Source organism: Oncorhynchus clarkii, chromosome 5 (genome assembly GCF_045791955.1).
Source record: "Oncorhynchus clarkii lewisi isolate Uvic-CL-2024 chromosome 5, UVic_Ocla_1.0, whole genome shotgun sequence".
Taxonomy (NCBI): domain Eukaryota; kingdom Metazoa; phylum Chordata; class Actinopteri; order Salmoniformes; family Salmonidae; genus Oncorhynchus; species Oncorhynchus clarkii.
The window spans coordinates 67765112-67787158 of record NC_092151.1 but is presented as its reverse complement, the minus strand read 5'-3'; the positions used below and the strand labels follow the sequence as shown (position 1 = coordinate 67787158).

The window sequence follows — 22047 nt, the reverse complement described above, 5'->3', positions numbered from 1 at the left end:
GCACATCAATGCGAGCTGTGGCAAGAAGGTTTGCTGTGTCTGTCAGCGTAGTGTCCAGAGCATAGAGGCGCTACCAGGAGACAGGCCAGTACATCAGGAGACGTGGAGGAGGCCGTTGGAGGGCAACAACCCAGCAGCAGGACCGCTACCTCCGCCTTTGTGCAAGGAGGAGCAGGAGGAGCACTGCCAGAGCCCTGCAAAATGACCTCCAGCAGGCCACAAATGTGCATGTGTCTGCTCAAACGGTCAGAAACAGACACCATGAGGATGGTACGAGGGCCCGACGTCCACAGGTGGGGGTTGTGCTTACAGCCCAGCACCGTGCTGGACGTTTGGCATTTGCCAGAGAACACCAAGATTGGCAAATTCGCCACTGGCGCTCTGTGCTCTTCACAGATGAAAGCAGGTTCACACTGAGCACATGTGACAGACGTGACAGAGTCTGGAGACGCTGTGGAGAACATTCTGCTGCCTGCAACATCCTCCAGCATGACCGGTTTGGCGGTGGGTCAGTCATGGTGTGGGGTGGCATTTCTTTGGGGGGGCCGCACAGCCAGCCTCCATGTGCTCGCCAGAGTTAGCCTGACTGCCATTCGGTACCAAGATGAGATCCTCAGACCCCTTGTGAGACCATATGCTGGTGCGGTTGGCCCTGGGTTCCTCCTAATGCAAGACAATGCTAGACCTCATGTGGCTGGAGTGTGTCAGCAGTTCCTGCAAGAGGAAGGCATTGATGCTATGGACTGGCCCGCCCGTTCCCCAGACCTGAATCCAATTGAGCACATCTGGGACATCATGTCTCGCTCCATCCACCAACGCCACGTTGCACCACAGACTGTCCAGGAGTTGGCGGATGCTTTAGTCCAGGTCTGGGAGGAGATCCCTCAGGAGACCATCCGCCACCTCATCAGGAGCATGCCCAGGCGTTGTAGGGAGGTCATACAGGCACGTGGAGCCCACACACACTACTGAGCCTAATTTTGACTTGTTTCAAGGACATTACACCAGTTGGATCAGCCTGTAGTGTGGTTTTCCACTTTAATTTTGAGTGTGACTCCAAATCCAGACCTCCATGGGTTGATAAATTTGATTTCCATTGATAATTTGTGTGATTTTGTTGTCAGCACATTCAACTATGTAAAGCAGTGTATAAACAGCTGAAGATGCGCTTTACCAAAAAAGTGCTGTGCGTAACATGCGCTTCTTCCAGTATGAATCTTCAATGGCGAATGACCCTCTTTACGCCGGAGTTTACTACATGGGTTGGTCTTCCAACACATAACCATTACATATTGTCGTTTACCTCAGCTCATTGGCTGTCTACCCAGCTAGATTTCAAGACAATCAGTGGTCATTGGGTTAAAATACAGTCAATCAACGAAACAGCGGTTATATCATTGGTGCACAATGATGTCATTACTTGTTGTCTTCAAATCATTTTTTTTTTTTTTCAGTCAATGACCCATCAAGTTTGGTTGTTACTAACAAACCAGTTGATTGCAATGAAACCAAACATGACTGGAAAAGTCACATTTAGTGTGTGTATTTACATCGAATGAGACGGAATTCACGACACAAGCTGTTCACAAAATGTTTCGTGTTAGGCTATAAAAATGTATCTTATCAAACAAAATACCATTAATTGTGTAACAATGAGCATTGGGATTGCAAACAGAAAACGATCGCAATTTGTGATTTTGTTACACCTGTGCTGGTTGAAATAGTTTATTTTTATGGGGCACTGTCCTCAGATAATCGCATCGTATTCTTTCGCAGTAAATCATTTTTTAAATCTGACAACGCAGTTGGATTAGCAAGATTCTAGGCTTTCGAAACATGAGACACTTGTATTGTCATGATTGTTTAATATGACTATTTATGTAGCAATCACCGAATGTTGTCGAATTTAATCCCGCTAACGGGTTCGGTGCGCAGAGAGGTTAAAACATTTATCACCCATCTACACACAATACCCCATAATAAAAGTGAAAACATGTTTTAAGACAATTTTGCGAATTCATTGAAAATTTAAATGCCGAAATATTGCATTTACATAAATATTCACACCCGAGTCAATACTTTTGGTGGCATTTAGTTGTTTTTAAACTTTCTTTTTTCTCACCAATTTTGTGATATCCAATTGGTAGTTAGTCTTGTCCCATCGCTGCAACTCCCATACGGGCTAGTAGAGGCGAAGGTCGAGAGCCATGCAACCCCTGAAACACGATCTTGCCAAGCCGCAGTGCTCGCTTAGCCCGGAAGCCAGTCGCACCAGTATGTCAGAGGCGACCGAAGTCAGTGTGCTGCGCCCGGCCTGCCACAAGGAGATGCTAGAGCGCGATGGAACAAGGACATCCTGGCCGGCCGAACCCTCCCCTAACCTGGATGACGCTGGGCCAATTGTGTGCCACCTCATGGGTCTCCCGGTCACATCCAGCTGCGACACAGCCTGGGATCGAACTTGGGTCTGTAGTGACGCCTGAAGCACTGTGGTGCAGTGCCTTAGACCGCTGCGCCACTCGGGAGGCCGAGATTGCAGCTTTGGTCTTTAGTGTTTCTGAATCGGCTTTGCACATCTGGATTTGGGGATTTTCTCCCATTCTTCCTTGCAGATTTTCTCAAGCTCTGTTAAGTTAGATGGTGAGTGCCGGTGAACAGCAATATTCAAGTCTTTCCACAGATTTTCAATGGTATTTAAGTCTGGGCTTTGTCTGGGACACACACATCCTTGTTCTGAAGGCATTCCAGCATTGCTTTGGCTGTATGCATTGTCCTGTTGTCTCCCCAGTCTAAGGTTGTTTGCACTCTGAAGCAGGTTCTCATCAAGGATTTGCCTGTATTTGGCTCCATTGATTGTTCCCTCTATCCTTACCTCTCTGCCGCTGAAAAGCATCCTCATAGCATGATGCTGCCACCACCGTGCTTTACGGTAGGGATGTTGTTAAACGGGTGATGAGCTGCGCCTGATTTTTCTCCAGACAGCACTTTGTGTTCAGGCAAAAGAGTTCAGTTTGTCTTATCAGACACCTGCTCATTCAATGGTTTTTCTTTATTTTTACTATTTTCTACATTGTAGAATAATAGTGAAGACATCAAAACTATGAAATAACACACATGGAATCATGTAGTAACCACAAAAGTGTTGAACAAATCAAAATATATTTTATATTTGAGATTCTTCAAAGTAGCCACCCTTTGCCTTGACAGCTTTGCACACTCTTGGCATTCTCTCAACGAGCTTCATGAGGTAGTCACCTGTAATTTAAATTAACAGGTGTGCCTTGTTAAAAGTTAATTTGTGGAATTGATTTCCTTAATGCATTTCAGCCAATCAGTTGTTGTGACAAGGTAGGGGTGGTATTCAGAAGATGGCCCTATTTGGTAAAAGACCAAGTCCATATTATGGCAAGAATAGCTCAAATAAGCAAATAAGCAAAGAGAAACGAAGGTTCATTACTTTAAGACATGTAGGTCAGTCAGTCGTGATAATTTCAATGGCTACATTTCAAACTCATAAGACACACCCTCGTCCACCCTCGCCTTATGCCCTTGGGGGAATCCCCGCGGCCATATTTGTCGTCGGTCCAAATGATTAGCCAAGCAAGGGAAGTTTGAAACGTGAGCCCCTCAGCCCTCTTTTTTTAATGGTGTTTGCGAGTGTACAATTTGAACTTCAGGGCCTGAAACTCCCCATAATTCAATTTGCGATGATTGTACATGGCTTTTGTAAATTGTAGAAATAAAACCTTTTCCTTCAGTTGTAGCTAGGCAGGCTAACGTCAGTTAGCTAATTCATTTGCTAGCGATCACACAGTTGGGGTATAATAATAATTATATAGTTAGTAGACATGCAATAATAATTGACTGTATCGCATATAAATAGCACACACAAGCTACCAGTGGCTGAAAACACAATTGTTGCGGGATGAACGAGTGATGAATTTCTGTGCATTTTTTAAATGAATTCCTTCCTCCCTCGCCCTGCATGTGTAAACTCGGGTCATGATGTGTCATCAAAAGTGTCTGGTGGGCTGAGGGGGGAGGGTGTGTCTTAAGTGTTTCTACTTGAATAAACTTTCAAAGTTATTGGCTGCATTCCAGTCACAAAATCCATCAAGCGCTATGATGAAACTGGCTCTCATGAGGACCACCACAGGAAAGGAAGACCCAGAGCTCTGTTGCAGAGCTAACAATTTCTTAGTTACCAGCCTCAGAAAGTGGAGCCCAAATAAATGCTTAATCTTTGGTCAGATGAGTCCAAATTGTAGATTTTTTGTTGTTGTTGTTCCAACTGCCGTGTCTTTGTGAGATGCAGAGTAGGTGAAAGGATGGTCCCCACTTGTGTGGTTTCCACTGTGAAGCATGGAGGAGGTGGTGTGGGGGTGCTTTGCTAGTGACACTGTCTGTGATTTATTTAGAATTCAAGGCACACTTAACCAGCATAACTACCACAGCATTCTGCAGCGATACGCCATCCCATCTGGTTTGGGCATCATGCCTCCAGGCTGTGTAAGGGCTATTTAACAGAGGAGGAGAGTGATGGAGTGCTGCATCAGATGACCTGGTCGCCACAATCACCCGACCTCAACCAATTAAGATGGTTTGGGATGAGTTGGACCGCAGAGTGAAGGAAAAGCAGCCAAGAACTAATCAGCATATGTGGGAACTCCTTCATGATGGTTGGAAAAGCATTCCAGGTGAAGCTGGTTGAGAGAATGCAAAGTGTGCAAAGCTGTCATCAAGGCAAAGGGTGGCTACTTTTAAATATATTTTTGATTTAACACTTTTTTTTTGGTTACTACATGATTCCATGTGTTATTTCATAGTTTGGATGTCTTCACTATTATTCTACAATGTAGAAAATAGTACAAATAAAGAAAAACCCTTAAATGAGTAGGTGTGTCAACTTTTGACTTGTACTGTATGCCTAATCATAATTATATCTCTGAGATCTACAGACATACTTGGACTTCATGGTATAGTTTCTGCTCTGAAATGTACTGTCAAATGTGGGACCTTACATAGACAGGTGTTTCTTTTTTAAAATCATGTCCAAACAATTGAATTGGCCACAGGTGAACTCCAATCAAGTTGTAGTGACATCTCAAGAATGATCAAGGAAATTGGATGCACAATTTGGAGTATCATAGCAAAGGGGTATGAATACTTCTGTAAATGATGTATTTCTGTTTCATTTTCAATACATTTACTAACATTTATAAAAATAAAAAATTAACTTTGTCATTATGGGGTATTGTGTCTTCGAGCTGCATCACAGCAAAGTGGAATAAGGAGTGTGAACACTTTTTGAAGGCTCTGTAAATGACCATTGTCTTTTCTTTTACATCTAAAGGTGGGAGTGTTTGTTCAAAAAGAGCCACCATTTGATTCCTCTCATAAACCTCATTACATTTTCATCATGACAGCTGTCACTTTTATTTTTAGCCCACAATTTTTCTTCATTTTTCTGCTTTGTCCTTAAGGAGGGTTGTATCAACTGACAGCTTGTGTGGATTACTGTCTTATTAGAATGGGAGAACACAGCAAGATGTTTGGGGGGTGTTAGACCGTGAGGCAGAGGCTCGGCTTGCCTCCCAGCTGATATCCTCTTCCCTAAGCCAGCTCAGTATGGCCCCCTCTCCGTTGAGCTCTCTGTGGTGCAGCTGGAGACTGTACATTGTGTCAATGAAAATAAACCAATATGAAGGGACACATGCAGCTGACCCCCTACTCTCTCTCTGTATCCTTAGAGGAGATGAGACGGGAGAAACACACATCTGACTCACTGTGACCATTGAGTGTCAACTTCTGAAACACCCCTCCGAAACCAGCACCACCTCCCTCTTCCCTCTTGAAGAAATTGGTCTAAATCTCTCCTCTCTTGTCATCGCAACTAGCTGTTAATTTAGTGGATATTGGCGCCAGCTGTGCCATCAGAGACTCTGGGTTCGCGCCCAGGCTCTGTCGTAACCGGCCGCGACGGGGAGGTCCGTGGGGCGACGCACAATTGGCCTAGCGTCGTCCGGGTTAGGGAAGGTTTGGCCGGTGGGGATATCCTTGTCTCATCGCGCACCAGCGACTCCTGTGGCGGGCCGGGCGCAGTGCGCGCTAGCCAAGGTTGCCAGGTGCACGATGTTTCCTCCGACACATTGGTGCGGCTGGCTTCCGGGTTGGATGCGCGCTGTGTTAAGAAGCAGTGCGGCTTGGTTGGATTGTGTATCAGAGGATGCATGACTTTCAAACCTTCGTCTCTCCCGAGCCCGTACGGGAGTTGTAGCGATGAGACAAGATAGTAGCTACTTAAACAATTGGATACCACGAAAAAGGGGTAAAATTAAATAAATAAATAGATATTTTTTTGTAGTGGATATTGGTATGATGCAGGTTTCAGGGGAAGGAGGGCCCAGGGAGAGATTTTGCAGAGGAATCTGTCACACTCAATGTCTGATGGGCTAATCACTAAGTAAAACACTACATTTGATGAAGCGTTTCTGGAGGGAGAGATGCGCCTCAATCCAGCCTTAATGAAAATGCTTTGGGCCCCTGAGCCCTCCAGAGGATCAGCAGTAAGGCCCTTCAGACAGGCCACCCATCACTGCCAAGGCTCCCCTCAAATCCCCTTAACGGTGTGGTTAATCGGAGTAACCCTGCTCTCTCACTCACACAAAGGCACACATCAAAATTCATAGCAGTGCCGGGGTGAGGGTTTTATCACACTCGAGTATCCGCTTAAATCCCCCGTAGTTTAGCAAAAGAGCAATGAGAGGGAGAGAGGAGAAATCGATACCATGGGTAGGGAATGGATAAACACATTTTCATCCATCTCTCCCTGCTCAGGTGAAAGTGATCCCATTTATTGTTTTTATTTGTTTCTACTAGAACACTTCCAGTCAGATGAACTGATGCCCAGCTGAATATTTTGACTATTATAGTTTCATGTGTATAAAGACTGAGGTTTATTATGTTAAGGTGCAATATGTATAAATCTTTTTGCCATTACCTGGTTGCAAAAATGTCAGCTTATGTGACAAAACAATGTATAATGTTGATTGTTGTACCATCTAAACCACTGTCAAATATATTTTCAATAACCCAAAATATTTTATTTTCAGCTGTTTTTGAAGCTGATGTCCAAAAGTAAAAGATGCAAGAACAGGGAGCATAGAATAGTGTACCTAGAGAAGATCTACCGCTTCTTAGACTCACAGGTCTATAACTCACATTTATATGTACATTTGGTTAGGTCGCCCACAAAGTTACATATTGCGGCTTTACATTCAATTTGACAATTGTGTGCTATTTTGTCTTCACTAAAATTTGACAAGTTTATGGCACCTTAAAAAAAATGAAATCAGAACTGGTTACTATTAATACAAAATGTGTTTTCAATCATGTACCTACCATCTGTTAAACTATTGATCCGAACTTGTGTTCTCAGTGTGCGTGTGTGTGTGTGGCAGGGGAGCAGTAATTTGAGGTCTTCATTTTGAAGTGTTTGTTTTTCTTTGGGCTACTGTGAATGATCACTTTCCCCCGGCTTCTTTGCTCCCCAACACTGGCTATAATTAAAAACGTTCTCTCACAACACAAATGCATAAACTGAATGAGACTAATGAAAACGGATGGCTGGCACAAATTACATATGGTAGTGTATTTATCCAGGGCCATGGTTATCAAGCAGGTGTATTTTCACAAACTTTTTGTCGAACAAAACAAATGCTTGTATTTTTCACTGTAGTCGTGCTGCATTATCACAACCTGTGTCTGAGTGGTGTGGTTAAAGATGAGATGAGTTCAACATTTCACAAACTTTGTGAGTCGTTTTATTCTGACTGGTCTACTGCATCTTTCGGTTGTCATTCTATTCATCCCCCCCAGTGGCACACCTGTGTAGAATTCCTGCTCATGTTGCAGATAATCATACGGTCCAGGCTGGACACAAAGACCATCCGGATGTGAGCTGAGCCCATTCTGCTCCCCCAGCCCCTGGCCAACGGCTACCTGTTTCACATGGCTCTAGTCTACACTAGGAGAGGGACAGACGGAGTGACGGAGAAGTGAACACTGACAGGGTGCTATGTGAAAATCACTACAGTCTGGCTCACAGAACAGATCGGTTTTCTCTAGTTTCTTTACTCTCTCCTCCCCTCTGTATGGTGAACAGGTGGGAGGATTTACACCAGAAAGAGGGCCTTTTGGGTCACTTTCTAGCCCAGGTTGAACCTAGTAAATTGGTTTTAGGGGATTTTTCCTTGCTAAGGAAAGCATTAGGAAAGAAGATATGGAACAGTTGGAGAAGAGAGGGAAAGACAGTTTAAGTAAAGTGAGGGAGTTGGTGATTGGGTGTTATTATAGGAGAGGGGTTGTTCCCTCTTTACAAAATGTATGTTTTTGAACCTACTGTTTGTAAAAATGTCCTTTTCGAGACTTAAAACAAGTTGCAGAGGAACGAATGTGTGTGCGTCGTATGTATGTATGTATAAGATAATGAGTGCAAGGGTGTGTGCGTGTGTCTTATTTCATCTTTTTTGAGAAGGAGGGGGGGGGGCACTCTCAATGCTGCATTTGCTTGTCTTCTCAGCATGAGTGTTTAATCTTTTCAGGGCGTTCAATTGGGCCACTGAATGAGCCCCAAGCTCCTTCCCGCTAGGAACCGGGGAGCTTATTCTAAACCTCTAATCGCTGAGCAAACACAGCAGTGCTCTCCCACTCCTTTTCGACACAGGCCACAATATAGCACAACTTTCTTTTAACTTTCCCTCACTTTTCTGCCTGTGCTTATTTTGCTTTTGGTATGTAACTACAGAATTCACCCCCTTGAGTTTTGCAAGGAACGTAGGGGGTCAGAAAGAAATGTGTGAGTTATGTAATTTAGAGGGCTTTATTTCCTACACCATCCAAGAGAACCTTTTCTGTTTGTAGGTGTTTGTTTTTTAAAAATGTATTAGTTGTCAGTGAGTCCTGAGAATCTGTCGATCATATGATGGTGTCGATATCCTTGGATTTTAGAGCTTCGTCGATATTTCCCACCCCTGCTGCTAACCTGAGAAGGCCAGTGGCATTTGGTGTAAAATAAATTAAGTGATTTGTCTGTTTTTGTTTTCTCATCGGCCCCCTCAAAGGAAGTTTTATTTACTCCCTGTTCATTTGATTTTGTGTGTTTGCTTTTCATTGGTTTGGCCTTGCTATCGGTGAAAGCAATCGCTTTACTCACGGTCTCCTGTTGAGCGACGTGTGAAAGCTGTATAAAACCTCTCCCTTCAATGATTCAATTCTGAGCAAGGACCAGACTCTGCGCAAGGACACTTTTCTCACCCTGTGTTTCAGGGTCTGGTTGGTCATTAGCTTCTCAATCCGCACACACCTCTGCTAATGAAAACCTCTCTGATGTCCATTTCCACAGAGAAAACTGCTGGCCATCTACCTCCACAATGACGAGAGTGTGCTCAGCAACGTCTTCTGCTCCCAGATGATGTGTGCAGACTCCATAGTGGCCTATCTGAGCCAGAACTTCATCACATGGGCATGGGATGTCACTAAAGAAGCTAACAAAGCCAGGTATGTATGAGTACTCTATGCCCTCATCACAACTCAGGAATCCACCGCTGTAGCCCTGAAAACAAAATGAATATCAGAGATTGTCTGACAAGTGGATGCCATCTTAATAGCTGAGAATCATCCCCAATCCCCTGCTCCGCACCACTCTTTCTCTTTAACTCAAGCCCCTCTTCATCGGTGAGGGGAGGGGGATGTGTGCTAACAAAAGCAGTTGTGTTTGCAGTATGAGGCCCCAATTGGGCAATCTTCACTAATCTGCCTCAATGTTAGAAATGAAGGTCCCATGAAGTCTGCATTGCCTGGGAGAACATCTCTATTTCCCCAAGGCTGAGGGCGCTCATGACATGGCAGCCTTATCAACCCAACTTCATCTTTCCTCCATAGCAATTCACAACCCAATTCCATTATTTCCACCAATGTCCTGCCTGTCTCAGTATATGACTCTCTGCACTAGCAATACTCAACAATACTCTCAAGCCTTCAACTCCTGACCCCAAAGCCAGGCTTGACCCTCCCTGGCCATGCTCTATTCCCCTAGCCAAGGGCAAGAATGGGGCAGCGTCCCAGGTGTGATGTGGGGAATGGTAGAGAGGGCCGGTAACCAGATGGAGGTTTGATTGGGGCCCAGCAGCAGCCTCTTGCTCCGGGGCAGGCCCTAGCTTTTCCTTCCACTAGACTTCAGGGCTAAGCCCACCCCCTGGTAGGAGGCGTTTAAGAAAGACTGGGGAAAGGCTCAGACACTGACTTTCCTTCATTCCGCACCCTTTCTCCCTTTTGGTTCTTGCTTTTTGCCCCAGCTGAGCCTTTTTATTGCAGATTAAAGGCAGGCAACATCTGGAGCTTTTCATAATGTGCACTGCTACTTGCTCTAACGTATGTACGTACACACACGTTTTTCCCACATTCTCACGCTCGTAGGTTGATCCTGAGTGACTGGTGATTGGCATGAGTCACAGTGGCTATAAAGAAGGTATTCTAACTCATAGGGCCTCAAAGCGTATCCTTTAGTTAAGTGAAAAATGATGCATAAAACCAGACCTGTCGAATACGTGCCAATGTAATTGTTGCCTATGGCAAAATGTCTCTGAAATACCAGACACTGAGCCTCATGCACAGCTAGTATTGAACTGAATTATGAATAAATATACTCAACACTACATCTTTCAGATAGTTGTTAGCTTTTGATTCCATGCTTTTTGCGTTTGACTGCATACTTTCATACCACATCTCATCTATTTTAATTTATCATACGGTGCTGTACAGATCAATAATGGTATTGAACTCCTCGTAATTGAGCACATTACCAGTAAAAGTGTCATGCACTCATCTGACTTGTTCAGAAGCACTGTATTCAAAACGTGAGAATCGCCTGAGAAGTGCTATTTTCCATTCAAAACATGTCTGCGCAGAGTATCTGTGTTTCTGTGTAGCATCCGGTTCCTATTCCACGTGATTGACTAAAGCACACCTGAGAGTTTGTTGTATGCTCACTGGAGTGTATGTAAAGTTGAAGCAGTCTCTCAACATCTCATGCATGACTTTGATGTAAATAAGTGAACCTGACAGTCCAGGGAAACATTAACACTTTGCCATGTGGAGAGGAAGAGAGTGAGCAGAATTAGAAGCGTGTCACTCTCATTACCAAACCAACCATGACCTGATATTCAAGGACCAGGTGTTTCCAGTAGTTAGAAAAAAATAACTCCCTTAAGGATTTTGTGAGAAGCAAAGCTATACATTCTTTAAGATATGTTATGGCTGAAAGAGACTGCAGTGAACCGCTCACCTTATTGACCTTATTTCTTGGTTTCATTTCTACTTCCTGCGCTTCAGACACGATTTTCACCCTTCATTTGTGATGCTGTGTCAGTACTTGTTATTGTGCACCATATACAGGTGGTTTATTGTCATGAATCTTGCCCTGGAGGCAGAACTGAGTGATTTCCGCAAGATGGCCCAGAGACAATTTTGACATTGCACATCGTAAAAATGTGTGCAAATTAAAGGTTAGTGTTAGGCATTAGGGTTACTGTAGCAATGTGGTTAGGTTTAAAACCAGATTGACTGACTTTGTAGCTGTGCCAACTAGTGACCACTATGCAGAGCAGCCTCCAGTATGAGTCATCCCAATAAATGCCGACCTGCGAACCATTTTATAGAAACATTTCTGCTCTTTAGGGTTACTCCGGAGTTAGTGTACTGCTGCTTAATCTTTCGACTATGTATGGTAGTTGTAAGAGAAAGGTGTTGGGTTGACTCCTAAGGCGTTTGATTGGAACCAAAGGAGGTTGTGTTTAATATGGGAATTAAGATTGGGTTTCTCTGAAGGCTGTGGCGATTGTTCCCAAGACCTTGGTAACAGGTTAGAATTACCTCTCTCCATTGTTTTGGCCTGGCTGTGTTGAGGCCTTTTCAGGGCCCCCTAGAGCAGGGACAAGAACGGGGCTTGGACATCCTCATTGTGTCATGGGAGAACCCCTCCTTAACCACATCTGGATGGTCAAAAGACTGGTCAGCCACATTGTCAGAACCCATGATCAACTACAGTTGAAGTCAAAAGTTTACGTACACTTAGGTTTGAATCATTAAAACTCGTTTTTCATCCACTCCACAGATTTCTTGTTAACAAACTATAGTTTTGGCAAGTCGGTTAGGACATCTACTTTGTGCATGACACAAGTAATTTTTCCAACAATTGTTTACAGACAGATTATTTCACTTATAATTCACTGTATCACAATTCCAGTGGGTCAGAAGTTTACATACACTAAGTTGACTGCCTTTAAACAGCTTGGAAAATTCCAGAAAATTATGTCATGGCTTTAGAAGCTTCTGATAGGCTAATTGACATAATTTGAGTCGATTGGAGGTGTATCTGTGGATGTATTTCAAGGCCTACCTTCAAACTCAGTGCCTCTTTGCTTGACATCATGGGAAAATCGCAAAAAAATCAGCCAAGACCTCAGAAAAAAAAATTGTAGACCTCCACAAGTCTTGTTCATCCTTGAGAGCGATTTCCAAATGCCTGAAGGTACCACGTTCATCTATACAAACAATAGTACGCAAGTATAAACACCATGGGACCACGCAGCCGTCATACCGGGGGGGTGCTTTGCTGCAGGAGGGACTTGTGCACTCCACAAATTAGATGGCATCATGAGGTGGGAAAATTGTGGATATATTGAAGCAACATCTCAAGACATCAGTCCAAGTTAAAACTTGGTCGCAAATGGGTCTTCCAAATGGACAATGACACCAAGCATACTTCCAAAGTTGTGGCAAAATGGCTTAAGGACAACAAAGTCGAGGTATCAGAGTGGCCATCACAAAGCCCTGACCTCAATCCTTTACAAAATTTGTGGGCAGAGCTGAAAAAGTGTGTCCGAGCAAGGAGGCCTACAAACCTGACTCCGTTACACCAGCTCTGTCAGGAGCAAGGGTAGCATTCCAGAGGGACATCAGAGACTGTAACGTTCTTTGCTTCACGGAAACGTGGCTCACTGGAGAGACGCTATCCGAGGCGGTGCAGCCAACGGGTTTCTCCACGCATCGCGCAGACAGAAACAAACATCTTTCTGGTAAGAAGAGGGGCGGGGGCGTATGCCTTATGACTAACGTGACATGGTGTGATGAAAGAAACATACAGGAACTCAAATCCTTCTGTTCACCTGATTTAGAATTCCTCACAATCAAATGTAGACCGCATTATCTACCAAGAGAATTCTCTTCGATTATAATCACAGCCGTATATATCCCCCCCCAAGCAGACACATCGATGGCTCTGAATGAACTTTATTTGACTCTTTGCAAACTGGAAACCATTTATCCGGAGGCTGCATTCATTGTAGCTGGGGATTTTAACAAGGCTAATCTGAAAACAAGACTCCCTAAATTTTATCAGCATATCGATTGCGCAACCAGGGGTGGAAAGACCTTGGATCATTGTTACTCTAACTTCCGCGATGCATATAAGGCCCTGCCCCGGCCCCCTTTCGGAAAAGCTGACCACGACTCCATTTTGTTGATCCCTGCCTACAGACAGAAACTAAAACAAGAGGCTCCCACGCTGAGGTCTGTCCAACACTGGTCCGACCAAGCTGACTCCACACTCCAAGACTGCTTCCACCACGTGGACTGGGACATGTTTCGTATTGCGTCAGACAACAACATTGACGAATACGCTGATTCGGTGTGCGAGTTCATTAGAACGTGCGTTGAAGATGTCGTTCCCATAGCAACGATTAAAACATTCCCTAACCAGAAACCGTGGATTGATGGCAGCATTTGCGTGAAACTGAAAGCGCGAACCACTGCTTTTAATCAGGGCAAGGTGTCTGGTAACATGACCGAATACAAACAGTGCAGCTATTCCCTCCGCAAGGCTATCAAACAAGCTAAGCGTCAGTACAGAGACAAAGTAGAATCTCAATTCAACGGCTCAGACACAAGAGGCATGTGGCAGGGTCTACAGTCAATCACGGACTACAGGAAGAAATCCAGCCCAGTCACGGACCAGGATGTCCTGCTCCCAGGCAGACTAAATAACTTTTTTGCCCGCTTTGAGGACAATACAGTGCCACTGACACGGCCTGCAACGAAAACATGCGGTCTCTCCTTCACTGCAGCCGAGGTGAGTAAGACATTTAAACGTGTTAACCCTCGCAAGGCTGCAGGCCCAGACGGCATCCCCAGCCGCGCCCTCAGAGCATGCGCAGACCAGCTGGCCGGTGTGTTTACGGACATATTCAATCAATCCCTATACCAGTCTACTGTTCCCACATGCTTCAAGAGGGCCACCATTGTTCCTGTTCCCAAGAAAGCTAAGGTAACTGAGCTAAACGACTACCGCCCCGTAGCACTCACTTCCGTCATCATGAAGTGCTTTGAGAGACTAGTCAAGGACCATATCACCTCCACCCTACCTGACACCCTAGACCCACTCCAATTTGCTTACCGCCCAAATAGGTCCACAGACGATGCAATCTCAACCACACTGCACACCGCCCTAACCCATCTGGACAAGAGGAATACCTATGTGAGAATGCTGTTCATTGACTACAGCTCGGCATTCAACACCACAGTACCCTCCAAGCTCGTCATCAAGCTCGAGACCCTGGGTCTCGACCCCGCCCTGTGCAACTGGGTACTGGACTTCCTGACGGGCCGCCCCCAGGTGGTGAGGGTAGGCAACAACATCTCCTCCCCGCTGATCCTCAAGACTGGGGCCCCACAAGGGTGCGTTCTGAGCCCTCTCCTGTACTCCCTGTTCACCCACGACTGCGTGGCCACGCACGCCTCCAACTCAATCATCAAGTTTGTGGACGACACAACAGTGGTAGGCTTGATTACCAACAACGACGAGACGGCCTACAGGGAGGAGGTGAGGGCCCTCGGAGTGTGGTGTCAGGAAAATAACCTCACACTCAACGTCAACAAAACTAAGGAGATGATTGTGGACTTCAGGAAACAGCAGAGGGAACACCCCCCTATCCACATCGATGGAACAGTAGTGGAGAGGGTAGCAAGTTTTAAGTTCCTCGGCATACACATCACAGACAAACTGAATTGGTCCACTCACACAGACAGCATTGTGAAGAAGGCGCAGCAGCGCCTCTTCAACCTCAGGAGGCTGAAGAAATTTGGCTTGTCACCAAAAGCACTCACAAACTTCTACAGATGCACAATCGAGAGCATCCTGGCGGGCTGTATCACCGCCTGGTACGGCAACTGCTCCGCCCTCAACCGTAAGGCTCTCCAGAGGGTAGTGAGGTCTGCACAACGCATCACCGGGGGCAAACTACCTGCCCTCCAGGACACCTACACCACCCGATGTCACAGGAAGGCCATAAAGATCATCAAGGACATCAACCACCCGAGCCACTGCCTGTTCACCCCGCTATCATCCAGAAGGCGAGGTCAGTACAGGTGCATCAAAGCTGGGACCGAGAGACTGAAAAACAGCTTCTATCTCAAGGCCATCAGACTGTTAAACAGCCACCACTAACATTGAGTGGCTGCTGCCAACACACTGACACTGACTCAACTCCAGCCACTTTAATAATGGGAATTGATGGGAAATGATGTAAATATATCACTAGCCACTTTAAACAATGCTACCTTATATAATGTTACTTACCCTACATTATTCATCTCATATGCATACGTATATACTGTACTCTATATCATCGACTGTATCCTTATGTAATACATGTATCACTAGCCACTTTAACTATGCCACTTTGTTTACATACTCATCTCATATGTATATACTGTACTCGATACCATCTACTGTATCTTGCCTATGCTGCTCTGTACCATCACTCACTCATATATCTTTATGTACATATTCTTTATCCCCTTACACGGTGTACAAGACAGTAGTTTTGGAATTGTTAGTTAGATTACTTGTTGGTTATTACTGCATTGTCGGAACTAGAAGCACAAGCATTTCGCTACACTCGCATTAACATCTGCTAACCATGTGTATGTGACAAATAAAATTTGATTTGATTTGAGGAATGGGCCAAAATTCACCCAACTTATTGTGGGAAGCTTGTGGAAGGCTACCCGAAACGTTTGATCCAAGTTAAACAATTTAAAAGCAATGCTACCAAATAGTAATTGAGTGCATGTAAACTTCTAACCCACTGTGAATGTGTTGAAAGAAATAAAAGCTGAAATCATTATCTTTCCTATTATTCTGACATTTCCCATTCTTATAATAAAGTGGTGATCCTAACTGACCTATGACAGGGAGTCTTTACTAGGATGAAATGTCAGGAATTGTGAAAAACTCAGTTTAAATGTATTTGGCTAAGGTGTATGTAAACTTCCGACTTCAACTGTATATGAGCTATTTGGTGTAGATTTAGCGTAAGAGTTTATTTAAGCATCAGCTGTCAGAGCAGCTTACCGGTCACTGTACCTATACACAGCCGATCTGTAAATAGCACACCCAACTACCTCATCCCCATATTATTATATATTTGTTTTCTCTTTTGCACCCCTGTATCTCTACTTGCACATCTATCACTCTTTGTTAATGCTAAATTGTAATTATTTTGCCTCTGGCCTATTTATTGCCTTACCTCCCTAATCTTACTACATTTGCAAACACTGTACATAGACTTTTTCCAGTGTATTATTGACTGTACGTTTGTTTAGCCCATGTGTAACTCTGTTTTTTTTGTTGCACTGCTTTGGTTTATTGTGGCCAGGTCGTAGTTGTAAATTAGTACTTGTTCTCAACTGGCCTACCTGGTGAAATAAAAGAGTAATGTTGTGGTTGAAATGACCTTGTTTCTCCTGGAATGCTGATTGGAGATTGGTGCTAATGCTTCCCATGGTTAAGTGTTGAGTTGATGCTGTTCCATCTCAAAGTTTGAAAAGTAATGCAACCTACACTCTCAACTTTGAATTCATGATTAATGAGTAGCACCCCCGACCAGACCAATCACTCCATCCCTCTGACCTCATCCTCCACCCATTTCATTACTCCTGTATTTTGCCAGCCAGTTATTAAAGTGGATCTTATTAAAAGGCGAGCAAAAAAATATAATCTGTATTTGCATTCACTCTATAGCAATTCATTAATATTATGACATTTACAGTGAGCGCCAAGGGCCTGCCTGCTACCCTTTTCCTTCTAGTGAAATGTTAATTTAAAGTTCTGTCTTTGTAATGGAATAAGAAATCCTCTCTGCCCTATCAGTTCATCACCACTGGTGGGGAATACTAATTTGTCTACCAGGCCTATTTAGACAGGGACGTCTCCTGGAAGAAAAGGCAGAATTGGTTTTAACGTCCTTAATGGTATGAGCCGTGTACCTCAAGTGCTGTTCATGTGAAAAATGTCCATCCTGTCTTTTCCTTTCCTAGACTACTCACCATTTGCACGAGGCATTTTGGCAGTGTGGTGGCACAGACTATTCGGACATACAAGACCGATCAGTTCCCCCTGCTCCTTATTGTCATGGGAAAGAGGACATCAAATGAAGTTTTAAATGTTATTCAAGGTAATGAATGTCAACAATATTTTATGTTCTGGATAAAAGGAGGGGTTTATGAAGCTATACTTAACTATAGCTATAATTTAGCAATTTACTCTGACCCTTCTGTAATGATAAAATCGTAAGTATTTGTGCGGGAAAAAAAAAATGTAATGCCTTGTTTTTTATTATTCTTTTGAAGGCAATACAACAGTGGATGAGTTGATGATGAGGCTAATGGGTGCAATGGAAATCTTCTCAGCTCAGCAGCAAGAGGACATCAAGGATGAGGTACAGATGAGAGGAACTCTGAAAGCACACAGAAGAACAGAGTCTTTAAGGGGGAGTAGATGTTTGAAATGTAAGCCATGATTAGGCCATGGCCACTGAAATATACCATGATTTGTTTAATCAAAGGAGGCCAAGAGGGAGACAATTATTGTGCCATTTGAGCCGTTCTCATAGAATTATGCCATAGTTTCTCGGAGCTAAATGGGGACATGCGGAGACAAATCGGAATGCATTGTGACTGCCACCAGCTCCACTTAGGGCCAAGGCTAGGAACACACATCTGAGAGGCCCTTTGTCTGGGGCAGGGGGGCGAAGCACAATTAATTTCCCTCCCATTTGGTTTTAGTTAACTGTGCCTAAGGTCTTCACAATGGTAGCAGGATACAAACTCTTCTCTTTTTCACCATTCTCTGTCCATTGCCGTTTTAATCCAATAGAAACTCGACAAACAAATTCCAAGCTCCACTCTGAGAAGAAAGCAGCGAAACAGAAGCGGTATTCTTTCATGTGAGGACAGGAATCTTGGGACAGTATGGCTGGGGTCCCTCTGTGTCAGACATTTACCTGACCTCATGAATGCTGTCTTTAATGTGTCGAAATGGATGGATTTAATCATTCTCCCGCTCTAGCAGATATTTACTCAACATCAAATAAACAAAGAACGGCATTCTAGTTTTGTCTGACCCTTTAAACAGGTAGTTCCCCTCAGCTGACTACACTAGACCATGTTGTCTTTGGCATACAGTTGTTGTTAGTGAATACAGATGACTCAATGCTCTGTTTCTTTGTACTGTTTAAACCTCTCATTAATCAGCAGTCTGGAAGAGATGAAGTGGGAAGACGTGCCATCAGGCTCAGACCAATGTGCTCAATACTTAGCGTCAACTTGTCAGTGGGAGATGACTGACTACCAGTACACATTCTCTCTCACCGACATATCTTTAGACCTTTCACTCTTGTTGATGGGATAGAGGTTTAAAGAAAGAAATGGTCACAAAGTGCTTACTGTCTCTGAGATGAAAGGCATCTCCAGCAGCGTGTTGTAGTAGATTAAAACCTGAGATTGTCTCATGTTCCTCAGCACTAGGCCTGGCTGGTTGCCTGTCTGTCTTAGTCACATCATATGAGGAATGTGTTCGACTCCCACCGTGTTTACTTAACAATACTAGTTTAGTGACCTTTCAGTGTTTGATTCGTTTAGTTACAGCATATCGTCATGGGAATTGTGAGACAGTGTTGTTTTGCGCACAGCCGGAGGGGTAACTGTAGGTGAGCCAATGAGTGTCTGCAACTGGGGTTCCCATTAGGTTCTTATTGGATGCCTACCCTTTCAGAAAAAAATAATTAAGACCAATAAGCAACAAGAAGTGTGTACACTGTGCACATGTCACTAAGCTGTATGTCGTGTGTGACCAGGCTTGGATGATACAGCACCAAGCTGTGTGACCAGGCTTGGATGATACAGCACCAAGCTGTGTGACCAGGCTTGGATGATACAGCACCAAGCTGTGTGACCAGGCTTGGATGATACAGCACCAAGCTGTGTGACCAGGCTTGGATGATACAGCACCAAGCTGTGTGACCAGGCTTGGATGATACAGCACCAAGCTGTGTGACCAGGCTTGGATGATACAGCACCAAGCTGTGTGACCAGGATGGATGATACAGCACCAAGCTGTGTGACCAGGCTGGATGATACAGCACCGTTTAGAGAAGTTGAGGGACAGGTTTTCATGGGTAGAAGCTTGGGTGGTTGCGTTGCTATTGTCTTCATAGATGCAAAGCGAATATGACAGCTTTTGATGTCAACAGAAATACTGTTATTCACTTAACATACCATGCAATTTGGTTCTTAATGACTTTTCAATTTGACATATTTAGAATGTTTCTGTTCATGACAAGTAGTATATTATTTTCTGGCACATTGACAAGCGATCTGGCTCCATAAAGGTCACTGATTGTGTTAATTACACAGGCCTGTCGGGATTGATGGAAATGTGAAGTGATAATGTCTCAAATCAGGAGAACAAATGATCATGAGTGGGTAATGTACCAGAGTGATTAATAACCGCAGGAATCTGGAACCACATCCTGTAAATGCCAGACCATATACATCTTCGCTGTGAAGTGAACTTGTCACTCCTTGAGCTCGCCTACCGCCTTTCAATCATTGGAAAGAGTTATCATATTAGCTAAATCTCCACACTACGTTTACAGTCATAGATATTTAAATGCAATTGTTTGGCCCCTTGGCCCCCTTATCAGTTGAATGCCTTGGGTTAGATGTATGTACAGCATGTCAGTAATCAGTCATCATTTGGACTTGAGAGTTCAAGCAGAGGACTCCTAAGGCTAGGGGTGTTGGTGTACTTTGAGTCACCCTTCAGTACAGGTCACTCAGAAGAATTCAGGTTCACCCCAGGCTAGACTAGCTGTCGCCATTGGCGTCGGCTAATGAGGATCCCCCAAAAAATCTGAACCTCAGTCCCTATATTCCGACCTGATGTTCTCCCATTGCCACAGCCCCCGCTATCCCAGACTGCTCTGAGCTCACACCTACTCACTGTCTGAGGCTGTCCTGCTCTGCTGGCCCATTCCTCTGAGGACAGACCCAGACATCTGCCAACATCACACTCGCATTCCGCACTAACTGACTGACATGCCTGGGAGGTGGACAGACTGCAGCAGAGCCAAAAAGTTACTTTCACATAGATTTGAACGAACTTGACTTCACCAAACACACCTGGATTGTCTGTTTAGTTAGTTATGGACTGTGCATCAACAGCAGGAAATACCTGGCTGTTAGAATCTGTTCCATACTTTTTTGTTTATTCCTTTAATCTATTTTAATACCAGATAAAGGCTACACAAGTAGTTGGAAACTGTATTGTATAGTATCACTTCAATACCCAGTAAATGAAGAAAGGTACCTGTCCATAATGTTATGGGTAGTAAAGGCAACGTTTGTTTGTTTCATGATATTTTATTAAAGGGGTGTATTTTATTAAAGGGGAATGAACACAATACGGAACATTATACTTTACAGTAACTGTTATTGCGTGACTGCTGGACAAATGCACTTACGATAAGTGACCCTTTATTCTTTTGTCCTCAACCATGCTATTACAATGTCTATTCAGCGACCAATATCATTTAGGACAACAGAAAAATGTATCCTTTTCATTCTCAGGCTTGCAAGAATTGACCACTCCCCCTGCCATGTGCACAAACCCCACAAATCACAATAGCTTAACTTTTTCACGTCATTGGCACAAAGTCCAGGGTTCAGAAAAGAAAAGGTAGTCTCCCAGGCTCCAAAACAAATGCCATTGCTGACACAATGGAAACAGTTCTTTCTCCCTGCTTTAGAAAGCCTATTACACACAGCCTGTAGAAAGGCAGTCGTCTGCCTCTGTACAAACAGGAACTCTGAGGGAAAAGAAAAGAGCCCTCAGGTCTGTTAAGGAAGTCAAGGCCCGGATGGATTCCCTTCTCCCACATGATACTCTTTCAAGCCTTGTCTGGCTAAACCACACAAAGCATTCAGTTCTCTCATTCTACTTCCTGCTGCTCAGCTGCCAGGTATCACAGCTATTCAACACAGAACAATATAACATGTGGCAGAGGAAGAAAGCTACTTTGTTTTTACTTTAACTACTTCAGTTATTGGTGTTATTGGTTACCTCATAACTTGAGGGTATTTGACTTCTCTTCTAACGTGGTCTCTTTCTCTATCCAGGATGAACGTGAAGCCAGGGAAATGGTGAAGAGGGAGCAGGATGAGGCCTACCAACTGTCATTAGAGGCTGACCGTAAAAAGGTTGGGCATCATCTACAACACAATGGCATGGATCCATTCTCATCAGATTAATGTTAGAGGGTTTTTAGCATGCATTTTAGCATTAAACTCAAGTGAAACATTATACAGAGCACAACTTTAAAGTGTTCTATAATCATGTTATGATTGTGGCCATTACTATGTGTCGTTAATGGTTATTGTGAAACCACCCAGTAAACCTGTTAACAGTCGCATGGTTGATTGTTTGATCACTATTCGTAATGGTTTGATGTCGGATGGATTAATAAAAATATATTTCTGTTTCAGAGCGAAGCACAGGAGAGAGAGCAGGCAGAACAGCTTCGCCTGCAACAGATCCAGAAAGAAGCAGATGATGAGAAAGAGGTGAGAACATTAACCATAATGTTTAGA

The 22047-nt window shown here is 44.0% G+C and overlaps 1 protein-coding gene across 1 annotated transcript in view; it reads left to right on the top strand.

Annotated features, from left to right (window-relative positions):
• Nucleotides 1-22047, top strand: part of LOC139409268 (Fas (TNFRSF6) associated factor 1) — a 91330-nt gene that overhangs the window by 51528 nt on the left and 17755 nt on the right. Inside the window, exons 13-17 of the mRNA XM_071154165.1 lie at nt 9404-9558; nt 17437-17573; nt 17749-17837; nt 21577-21657; nt 21943-22020. Of these exons, the coding sequence (XP_071010266.1) occupies nt 9404-9558; nt 17437-17573; nt 17749-17837; nt 21577-21657; nt 21943-22020 (540 nt within the window). The remainder of the gene's footprint in view (nt 1-9403; nt 9559-17436; nt 17574-17748; nt 17838-21576; nt 21658-21942; nt 22021-22047) is intronic.